This window comes from Crinia signifera, chromosome 5, assembly GCF_055691185.1.
Source record: "Crinia signifera chromosome 5, ASM5569118v1, whole genome shotgun sequence".
In the NCBI taxonomy this organism is placed as follows: Eukaryota; Metazoa; Chordata; class Amphibia; order Anura; family Myobatrachidae; genus Crinia; species Crinia signifera.
The window spans coordinates 246,374,352-246,386,694 of record NC_139221.1 but is presented as its reverse complement, the minus strand read 5'-3'; the positions used below and the strand labels follow the sequence as shown (position 1 = coordinate 246,386,694).

The following is a 12,343-nucleotide window of genomic DNA, read 5'->3' as shown; positions in this document are numbered from 1 at the left end:
GAGCTAAAAGCATTTTTTTTATACATGATAGTGAGATTAATACTTACCGAGATGAGTATTCATTATTTTTGCACAGTATTTACACATTGCATCCAAATCATTTAGTTGTCCTTGGAGGAATGAAATTTGAGCTTCAAGATCTTCTTCCTATAAATATATTTATAGAGATATAACAATATTATTAGTCTTTATTTATTTGGCGGCACCATATTATGTAGTGCTGTATAGAGAAATTGTTATTTACACACAAGGCCCTGGTCCCAGTGGAGTTTTTAATCATATTTTCCTACCTCAAGTATCATACTTGTAAGAAGCCAATTAAATTAATATGCATGTTTTTGGGCCATAGGTGGAAACTGGAACACATGAAGGAAACCCAGATAAACATTGAGAGTAGGGAAACCAATGTCATGCCAATTTTATAATCCTGGCACTCAATTATTAGTTATTATTATTACTATTATTATAAGTATTTAAACACGGAAATTTGAATACACAGTATAGAATATATAGTGAGGGGCCCTAAGCTGCACACCCTAAAACATTGAAATATGGAGCAGAAGATGGTCAAAGTTTGAGATGGAAAAGCGCATGAGTAAAGAGAGCCCTGCCCATGAGAGCTTATAATATAAAGGGGGAGGGGCAGATATACAGGGATGACACTGATTGGGTAGACAGTGTGCAGTATTCAATGCCGGTGCGAGCGGCTGGCGAGGGGGTTAAACTGCGAGGATCACAGAAAACCAGTGATCCTCGCAGTTTAACCCCCGCACCGGCCGCTCGCACTATGCAACGTTCCGGGGGAATCCTCGCAGTCACAGAACTGCGAGGATTCCCCTAAACTGCGAGAGCCGCGGCTAGTGCAGCAAACTCGCTGTAATTAGCCTCGGCTCTCTCAGCTTTTGGAGGCACATTCGCAAATTCCCCCTCGCTCAAAAAACGGAGCGAGGGGGAATTTGCGAATGAGGGGGGGGTCAGTTGAATACTGACAGGGTGAGCGGTGACTGCGAGCAAAAAGTCCTGCTCGCAGTCACCGCTCGCCCACGGCATTGAATATATGCCAGTGAGTTTAGAACAGAGGAATAGGATGAGAGATCACTGGATTTGATGATGTGGATCTTGAGAGACTATTCAAAGTGGAAAGAGATGGAAAGTCTGATAGGGAGAGGTAGAAAATTCCAGAGATATGGAGTATCATGTGAAAAATCTGGGAAGAACTAGTCAGTAGGAATGAGAGGTGGCATTCATTTATGATGCATAGAAGGCGGATGGGAATGTGGAGGGAGACCAGGTCAAAGATGTAAATGGAAGGTAAAGGGCTTTTTGAGCAGGAAAAGCTTAAATTGGAATCTGAAGGGGAGACACTTTAGGGCTTGTAAAAGTGAGGAGGCTGATGTAGTATGTGTGGAAAGGAGCAGGGCCAGCCAACAGATTGTAGTGGAGAGGTGGTAGTCAGGGAGGCCAGATAGGAGGAGATTACAGCAGTCCAGTCTGGAGATGACAAGTGAGTAGGTGATGTCTTAGCAGCATCCAGGGTGAGAAACGGTCTAGTCCTGGAAATCTTTTTGAGATACAAATGGCAGTACAATGAAAGGTACTGAAATGTGATTTGAAGGAGAAGGAGGAGTCAGTGATAAATCCAAGACACTTAGGCTAGTGGATGTGCCATCAATAAATGAACATGGGAGGTGAGAATTTTTTTGCGCATATGGCGCACATTATGGTCAGGTTTAGCAATGCATTCACAAATTTCAGCTCACCACTGGGGATAGCGAGCTAAAATCCTGGGAAAAAATCAATTGAATTCCATCCTAATAATCATAATGTGACTGCAACGTGTTTCCAGAGAAGTTATATTTGTACCCAATTCAGTTCACAAAGGGATTTTGGCCTTTATAGAAAACCAGGTAAAATATTGCTTACTGTGCATGTGGTATTTCCATGCTAGATACACTATGCTATAAGATAACAACTACCGTGTACTGTATGTATCACCCAGCACAAGCAGGGACAGGTGCTCTAAAAGGAGTCCATCCCCCAATGGGCTGAATGAATGTCCTGGGCTTTTACAAATACTCAGTCAGTCTGACCGCCATGCACAGGTGCCTTTTCCAGGAGAGGGTTCCTGGAGAACCCTGCCAGAACTACATCCTGCGAAGTGGGCTACCGCAATAAAAAGATTACAGTAGCTGCAGGGGCCAGCATCCAGCAGCATTACATCCCCCATAGAAACCTATGGGTGATGCAGCTGTGGGCAGGAATGGAGGGATCGCAGCAGGTCTCAGCGAGGCCCGCTTCATACATTGCAGGGGTACATATTTGCGGCTTTCGGGGACATAGCAGCAAATATTGTTTAATAAATGGCCCCCTTACTGTAATTGAAAACATTCTAGATAAAGGCTGAAATTACTCTGAGTTAGAAGTCTTTAGCAGTTCAAAGATGCACTGACTTTGCTGAGAGCGAAATGAAGAGACGTTGAGCAACTGTAGCAATGAAACAGCGTTAATGCATGAGGCTTCTACCACGGTCACGGAAATATAGGAAGTACAGCGAAGGGAATTTGTGTTAATGGATCCTCTACTAGCTGTCAAGGTCACTTATCAAGGTGTGAGTATCTGAGTTCAACTAATTTATAAAGAACACTGATAGTTCTGTAACAAACACATGGTAAACACATATAAAGTATTGTATGTATGGTGGTTTTCTTTGGATTTTTATAACGCAATGAAGCAGATTTAGAGGTGGATGCAAATGCAGCTGCATTTAATGATGGTCATCCATCTGTGACTTTATGCAAATAATTCTACAATACTGCTTAGGTTACCACCTGCTGCCCCATTGAACCCCATGGCTGCCTGAGTATGGCCTTCGATCTGCGCAGTTGAGCATCTGTATATGCAGCCACTTTCTCCAACACATGCCCGCGACACTTTCATAACAAGCCCATAAGACAGACCATCTCCATGTGTAAGCAAAGACACCCGCCTACAAGTCTGTTTTCTCAGAGGAGGGGTCAGCGGGCCGACTTCGGTAGGGCTCCCTCCGCTCTAAAGTGCAATAGGCTCTGTGCAAGAGTCTACTGTGCATGTCTAGATCTCCGAAAACATGGCACCCACCATGTTATGATTTTTCATAACATGGTGGGTGCTACAGTGGATATGGTGGGTATGCCATTGCTACAGTGCTGATGTGGGACTTGGGAATGTAAGTAATTAAACAGGGGCCAGTGTGCACCATTCACACTGCACTAATGCATCCCTATCAAAGAACACCAACTCCGTTTTCAGTACACTTCTCTGTGTGTGGTTGATGCTTGTGTGACCCCATGGTTCATGCTGCTGGCTGATGGTGTCGCAGGTGATCCAATGCTGCATCTATGCCGCATTCATGCATACAAGAGGTGCCTACTTGTACCAGCAGATGCCTTCTGCAGCATAACACATGTTAGCATTGATGCTGCTTCCAATTAAGCAGCAGCCATGTACGACTCAAGCACATCTAAGGCCCAGCATTCCCAGTTTCATTAATGGGAGGAATTTACTGTTGAAGGAGAATTCCTTTAGAAATACCTGGGCTGGAAAATACAGAATAGCATGGTCAATATGGACAAAGGACATGCGAAAGGATGTTTATAGTCTGCAGTCACCGCTCATAACATTAACATTTGATATTATGAAAAGATGCCAGATTTTACTGCATTTTTACATAGATGTGACGTGAAGATAATGGCTTCTAGTGAAGCACTGAACGTATCTAGATTTGAATTGGGCTGGGCACAAAAGATTGTGAAAGAGAAGTGTTTGGGTTCAGTTGAAATTCCAGTAAATGGATACTGATGAACAGATCAGAAAAGACTCTGGAAGCAGGCCAAATCAGGGCAGAATATGGTCCAGGTCTGGGGCTGGAAGCAGGCAAAGAGTATCCACAAGTCCAGGTTAGAACAAAGGAAGAGTCATAACAATCAAAAGTAATCTGGCTCAGCAACAAGTTATCAGGCAAAGAATGAAGAATGTGCAGAAAGGCAGGTAACAAGCAGTATAACCAGCACTGAGGAAGAGGCAGCACAGTTATACCCCTTTTACACCAGTGCCGCGACCCGGATTATTGCCGCTCCAGTCCGGGTAAGGGCTTGGTGTAAAGGGGGGGGGGGGGGAGGGAGGGGGAATAACCCGGGTCCTGTTACCCGGAGTCCGAACCGGCAAATGTTCAGGGTCGGACACGGGGCTTCGCCAGAGTCAGGGGCCGTGTAAATGGGTAACACGAGTCATCCGACCCAGGGACCCATTTCCTTCAATCAAGGAGCCCCAATCTCCAGACCAGCACCGAGCCAGTAGCCCCCCATGAACCGGAGTTACCGCTGGGTAAAGCCGGAATGTTTTCCCATAGGATAACATGGGACCCGCTAATTCCGGCCCCCTCCCAGTTCCGATAGCTGCCAGTACCCTCTCAAGCATCACAGAAACTTGTGGTTGATCTCACTTGAACCCAAATCGCTGGGCCTTCAATCTGATACCAGGCTGGGTCATTTGTTTACGGAGATATTGTGGGTAAACCGATTTTTTAATTTCTAAAATGTAATTTCATGGCTGTTCTTTGAAGGCAGATTACTCTGGAACCAAATGGCCCAGTGGGATGCAGTTGAAATCCCAGCAGTCGGAATCCCGGCGGTTGAAATCCCGACGCCGGAATCCCGGCCGCAGAAATCCCGGCACTATGTCCCTCTGTGGGTGTCCACGACAACCATAGAGGGAGAATTAGTGTGCTGAGCGTAGCAAGCCCACAAGGCAGGGGGATGCACGGCCCCCATTGTCGGGATTTCGGCGGTCGGGATTTTGCCCACCGGGATTTCAAACCAATCCTGGCCCAGTTTCACAGGACCAATAATTCATGTAAATGGGTCAGATAGTTCCGAGGTTATAGCCGGATAAACAATATAGCCGGTTAAAGGGGGAGGGGAGATTTTATCTCCCCCTCACACCAGAAAATGCAGTGACTAGGATGGTGTGAAAGGGGCCAACCTGGGAATGTCCCTACATGATCCTAGGACCATTTTCCGTGTAAGTTTTCTGGTGTGAAAGGGTATTCTTTCAAATAGCCTCTCTGCCCGACTGTCAATGGCTGTCACTTCTGCCCGGTGGCGGCTGTCCCCCAGTTACCGAGAGCATGTATTCCCCCTTGGCAATGAGCATGTAATCCCACATGGCAAAGAGCATGGAATCCCTGGCAATGAGCATGTAGGTAAGTAGCACTTATGTAGCATAATTTTTAATAGGCATTATGGTGTCTGGCATAATACGTAATGGACATTATGGTGTGTGGCCTTCGGTGCGCAATGTCCCTGTTTATGAAGCATATTGTGAATTTTGGCTTAATCTGTGTAGCATTATGTGCATTTTGGCTCAATCTGTGTAGCAATGTGAATTTTGGCACAATTTGTGTGGCGTTATGGGATATGGCGTGGTACACTACACTCAAGGACATGCCACCTTTTGAGTGGCCACACCCCCTTTTCCGGAGCGTGCCTTTGGCGTGCGCACCACTACATCCTTTACTTTTGACGCCAATGTGGGCCTGTGTATTTTGAACACCAGGGTCTATTTTTAATCTCATTCCCGCCCTCCCTCTGCTCTCTTCTCTCTCGCCATTCTCTTAGCACAGGGCTGGGCAACACCGGCCCTCCAGATGTTAGTGAACTACACATTCCAGGATGCTTTGCATTAGTTTTGCTATGTGGCCATGCTGAAACTGATGCAAGGCATGCTGGGATGTGTAGTTCATCAACATCTGGAGGGCCGGTGTTGCCCAGCCCTGTCTTAGCATGTACACTGGCACCACTAACCCTCTCCTATCATGGTGGCCCCCCTGTCATTTTCTCCTGGATTGGCCCCTGTCCCCAACCCTCCCTCCCTCCCTGCACCCTAAGCTACCTCCTAGTGCCTAAACCTGAACCCCCACATCATTACTTGTCTCTGCATACTCATAATAAGGATTCCGGTATGCTAGCGCCGGTCTTCTGGATGCAAATTAGGATTCCAGCAGCGTCATTTTGGCATCCCAACAGCGGGGAAGCAAATCACATGCCATGAACTGTACTCAATATAAAAATGTTGCTATTGGTGGCATTCGTGTTTAATTATGAATACTTGGGAGCTGTTTATCAACTATACAATAGTAAAGCAATACTGTACAAAGACTATGCTTGCCAAGCGTTTACACAGGGCATTGAACAGCCCTTTCTCTCCCCGAAAACCACTGTACCTAAAACACATACACATATTTTATTATTTATTAACAGTTTCTTATATAGCGCACACATATTCCGCAGTGCTTTACAGAGAATATTTGAACATTCACATCAGTCCCTGCCCCAGTGGAGCTTACAATCTATATTCCCTACCACATGTACACACACAGACATTCTAGGGTTAATTTTGTTGGAAGCTAATTAACCTATCTGTATATTTTTGGATTGTGGGAGGAAACCGGAGGACCCAGAGTAAACCCACGCAAGCACGGGGAGAATATACAAACTCTGCACAGTTAAGGTGCCCATACACTGCCTGCGACGTCTCGCAGCAGTGTACGGACACCCTACATCCGTTGTGATGGATCGCATGCGTCCCTGCTTCCCGCCCGCCCCAGAACTGGTGGTCGGACGGCCAGCCGGTCCGACCACCTAGTCGGGTCTGATGCGCACGGGATCGCGCATCGGACCTGACTGCATGACAGGGAGAGGCAATTTGGTCCGATTTAACGGGCCGATTGGCCGAAATCGGACCAAATCACCTCGATGTATGGGGGCCTTTAGAGCCATGGTTGGGATCGAACCCATGACCTCAGCGCTGTGAGGCAGTAATGCTAACCATTACACCATCCGTGCTACCCCGACACATATAAGAAGAACACAGACAGTATGGATATGTTCAGCGTTGTTCACAAATGTTTTGCTGAAACCAAAGCCGCCTACTGTATGACATCAGTATCTCTATTCTACTCACGTTGCCACTACTGAAGTTCCCTACAGGAAATGGCAATAATCCACAGCTAAACTAACATCTTCCAAAATGTTATGTGAAATCAAGCATTTGTGCACCAGATTGCCAAATATGCTAATTACACTGGAATTAAATTATGTTTTCAGGCTCCTTGACAAAAAAAGAAAAAAAGCCTCTATGAACTGTAAACTGAACAAAATCCTGCAGGAGATTTCCCAGAGTTTTGCCAAGCTCCAGCATGACACACAAGTAAGACAAAAGATGGCGTATATGCTTAGCTACAGAGTTAAAATGTACTGTAGCATTAATACACAATTGTAACACATACTGTATGAACACTAAGCACATACCAGTGATATCAGAAGTGCTGTTGTTGGTATATGAAAACATGCTGCTTACGCTGTATACATACAGTATGGCGATACCTGGGTGAAGAATAATATGACCGCATATCCCCAAGATGTCCCATTACAGTCCCGATTTTAGGGTACTGTCTCCCACTCATTGCTGCCCTGCCTAGCAGGCATTTGAAGGGTGCTTTTAAGGGAAGGTAACGAGCTGAAGCCATGTTTGATCACCACAGTGCTGGACTACCACCACACTCGCCATATTGCTAGCTATATTATAAATTGAGGGAACTTCAATTGATACCAATATGTTTAAGCTAAACACTGAAGAGCAGTATTTATATATATTGTATAGTATATCTGACTTCAGTAATGCAAAGCTCTGTTAATTCTGAGGATGGTACAATAAGTAAGGTAAAAAGACCCCTCACATGTGTAATGTTCTTTATTTCATTCTACTTTGCTACTATTTTCTCTATTTCATGTCTACTGTCATAAGGGGAAGCAGGTAGACCGTGGCTTCCCTCATGACCTTTAGACTATGGCTCATATGACTCATACTCTCCCAACATCAGTTGTAAGATGGCAGGGCTGGCGGAAACATGGTCAAACATTGAGGTGTACGGTGGTAACATCATGTCACGAATACAGGCTTTGTGTCTGTCTTTAAAGGCAGCAATCCAGCCAGCCATGCACATCCACCTCAGCCAGTATTTTATCATTTATATATTTCATTGTAACTTGAGAGAAAGGAATGCATTAGTGATCCTGAGATAGACGTAGTGGTGATGTTGATGTAGTGGTGCAATGTCTTTATGTTGCACTGCACAGTGAGGACTTATTTGCAAAGTGACTGAGGTAACGTGGGAATGGTGACCTAAATTAGATATGTTGCAATCCATCTGGGAAACGGTCATTGGGTCACCAGCATGTTGGTCTACAGTCATTTGGTTGACACCGTTAGGCCGACATACATTTGGGTCGACATGCAGGAAGGTCGACATGACTGTAGGTCGATAGGGTCATTAGGTCGACTTAAGTATTAGTTCGACATGGGTGTAGGTCCGAAGTCAAAAGGTCTACATGGGGTTTTTCACATTTTTTTGAGCCAACATGCCAACAGGCGGTATTTTATGCCCTACCATCCACTAGGGCATGGCGGGAGAATAAAATAGTGTCCCCGAAGCATGGCGATCGCAGCGAGCCATGCGAGGGGACGCGGTGCTATGTTCCGGTGTCCATGTAGACTGTATACACATTCGGGACAAAAAATGTGAAAAAAACCCATGTCAACCTTTTGACTGTCGACCTAATACTTGTGTTGACCTAACCCATGTCGATGTACAGTCATGTCATACCTTCCTGCATGTCGACCTAATGCTGCTGGTGACCTAATGATCCATACCCGGTCTTACTGACGATGACCATGCTGCGTAACTATAGAAATGTTTAGCTACTATTACTGTATGTGTCCAAAGTCGCAGCTGTATGTGTCAAAGTGGCAGCATTTACCCTTGAAAAAAATATCATAACTCTATGAGAATGACCCTATGCAAGTAACTTTTGATGATCTTGGATCAAGTCTTTACAGATCCCCTCTCCATATAAAATAAAGAGTATGTTAAAAATTGCCAAGACATGCCTAAAAAAAAATTGCCACGTAGTTTGCTGTGGAAACCTGTTTTTATATGTTTAGCTGGATATGAAGAAACTGGTTTGTGATTAATTAAACTTTATGCACAGGTCTAGAAGAAATGATGAACCCTTAGCATTGCAGAAGAAAACGTATAAATGTCCATTTTTCTGGAGTGATTAGGGCTGATTCTGAGTCACACCCAAGGAAGCCTGATTTACGGGCTGATTCTGAGTCACACCCAAGGAAGCCTGATTTACTAACTTATGCTATGTGAGTCTCCATTCTACTAATGAGAGGAATTGGGCATGGGCATGTGCAAATCAGTCCTGTCTTTTGACTTTACACCGGTCCCTGCAACCATCATTTATATATCAGAAGACCCATTCAGGCTTTCTTTTTTTCACTTATACTATACACTGAGCTTTTGATACTCCACAAGTCAGGATGGCTCCACCCACTTCCTGTTCCGAAATGCCTTCATACACAGAAAGACAGATGCAGACAATTTTGTCCACTAGAGAATAGGACGGACATGAAGAAAAATGCATAAAGTCAATTCTGTGCATGTGTTTTATGCAACAACTTGCTGCTCCCTTGTGGCTGTAATGATGCTCTAAGCATTTTTTTTTTTGTCAAATTGGTAGACTTTGGCCAACCCCCTCCCCCACCCCAGCACTAAACATAACACCACAAATTAAGGAAAAGAAGGGAAAGGAAGATTTCGCTGAAACAGCTACATCAGTGCGGGAAACTGCGTAACAGGACATTCACTACAAGTAGCTGTGGACTTGGGCATCATATCTTTTTGTCACTATAAACTTGCCAAAGGAAAAACATAGCAATTAACATGTAAAGCACTTCCATATGCAATTCATGAAAGCTGTAGGGAAAATTATGAATTATGTAACATATTTTAGTCTAGAAACATGGTTTCATTTCTGGAATGTTTTAGATCTGACATTCTTTTTATCAGTTTCATAAAAGGAGATGTCCACATAAATTGCTGACCCAAATAAGTTGTGAACTAAATATAATTATTAATGCTTTAGAACTTACTGAATTACAGCTACAACAAGTATTGCTTCTGGTTTGCCCACTACCCCCATTACCCACTCAATAAAATGACATCATCTGAATTTGATGCTGACTTCACCGGCCCATTTACAGTATGGCATTACAATACCTTAATATTTCTGTTAGTAGATGTCGTCAGCATAACTAATATCATCGGGTATAGTTATCAAGCAATTGGAGGTTCTGGATGCAGGATTGAAATAGGCGATAATATTAAATGCAAAATTACTGAATTTGGATTTACTATTAATGCCCTTTTAAATCCAATGACCAGAACTGCAGACAAGTGGAGTTATTGAAAAACCATTAGTAGTAGTAGTAATATAACTAATTTGTGTAATAAAGCAACATTGTAAAACAATACTACAGCTCTGAAGAAGATAATTAAAAGATAGAATTTACTTCCATTTGTAACTCCACCAGGGCAGGAGACGCGTTGATTTATTAGTAGATACCCCTTAAGAAACGTAAGGTCCATCTTTCCTGCTATTCCTCCAGGATCCACACTCCTGCTTCATTCTACCTCTCCTGTATGCTCCAATTGTCAGCTGACAGTCATACTCAGGGGTCTATGTACTAAGCATTAAAGAGATAAAGTAGCTGGCTATATAGCTATATAGCACCAACCAACCAGCTCCCATGTGCAATTTTTCAAAACACCCTGCAAAATGGCAGTTAGGGGTTGGTTGGTACTTTATATCTGTCCCCTTTATCTCTTGCCAATGCTTGGTACATCGACTGCTTGATTCCTCCCTTTACCTTAGACACTGCATACAGACTATGGTCCTGAGTTAGAGCTGCATGCACAGCAAGCACTTTCCATGCTTGGAAATAAATGGGAGCTTCCATCTGTATCAGTAGTTGGCTACATCTAAGCCAACAAACCAGGCTCATGCATCAACTTTTTAAAGTAGACACAGCATGGATTTGCACCAGGCCTATCCTAGGTGCAGGAGATCCATCTGGAACAAGATGAATCTCCACATATGCACAACTCACAATGCTGTCCCTGCGTCCATGGTGCACATCCTATGTGCACATGCTTCGGTGTAGTACAGCTACATCCACTAAGCAGCGAGTGGAGCTACGGCTGAGATCTGTATGACTCTCAAATCCCGTATATAGATGGAGTGCTTAAGTAGTACACACACTTCCTTCACCGCTGTGATAAGCAGGAACTGAAGGAGGTTTTATAGGAGCAAAGTCATTACCAGGACAGCCTCCAATCAGATGTGTCCTAGTATGACTTTACCAGCAGAGTTTACAGAGTTTTCAGGGGATAGTTAATTAATGAAAAAAACAAACCTCTGAAATATATGTTGAGCACTGATAACTATGGCTTAGGCTGGCCATACATCTACAGATTTATTGTCCGATCTGGCTGGTTGGAACACAAACCTGGTAATAGATGAGAGCAAATGACAGTTGACCATTTGCTTCAAATTGCTGGAAAACTGCGAAACTGTCATTCAACATTACCAGGTTTTTGTTCCAACCAGCCAGATTTGACAAAAAAAATCTGTAGATGTACGGCAAGCTTAAGGCATTCATGCATCCAGTTTGATGTGTTTTATTAATATAGGTTAAGTATCCCTTATCCGAAATGCTTGGGACCACAAACTTTTTGGATCGGGGACTATTCCGGATTTCAGATTTTTTTTTTAAACATACTTACCTGGTCCACTGGAGGACCCCCGGTGACCTTCGGATTTATCTTCAGTGGCATCCCCGGTCCCAAGGATGCATTGCGTGGGTGCAACAGAGCACCGGTGACATCATGACATCACTGGCGCACCTGTATCCTTGGGACCGGGGATGCCGATAAAGATGATTCGGATGGCCGCCGTGGACACCAGGGGACGAGGGGAGTATAAAAAAGGAGGAGAGAAAAAAAATCCTGATATATTCTGAAAACCTAAGTTTTTTTAATGTTGCAGATAAGGAATCTACAGATAAGGGATACTACATGTACTAGTCTGTATTATGGCCAACTGTTGAGTTAGATACTGCAAGAAGCTCTAAATATCCATGCAGAATTGCGAACGTGAACAAACAAGAGGTGGAACTGTCTGCAATGTGCTTTCTATACAAAACCATACAACCCAGTTAACATTATCAAAACACAGTGAAGGCAACCAATGCTATAATCTATATTTACGAAGGTCTATTAGATGACCCGGAATCAGTGCCTCCTAAATATTAACTGCAGCACCCCAACGTTATGCCAAGTTGTAATGGCAAAAGAAGCCCACATTTTTCCTTTAAAAAGTTACCCATTTTTCTATATTAA

General features: G+C 43.9%; 1 protein-coding gene across 2 annotated transcripts in view; it reads right to left on the bottom strand.

The window, feature by feature from the left end:
- Positions 1 to 12,343, bottom strand: part of TBC1D5 (TBC1 domain family member 5) — a 495,609-nt gene that overhangs the window by 50,551 nt on the left and 432,715 nt on the right. For both annotated transcript variants that reach the window (XM_083188782.1, XM_083188783.1), the window contains one exon: positions 48 to 147. In XM_083188782.1, coding sequence (XP_083044908.1) covers positions 48 to 147 — 100 coding nt within the window. The remainder of the gene's footprint in view (positions 1 to 47; positions 148 to 12,343) is intronic.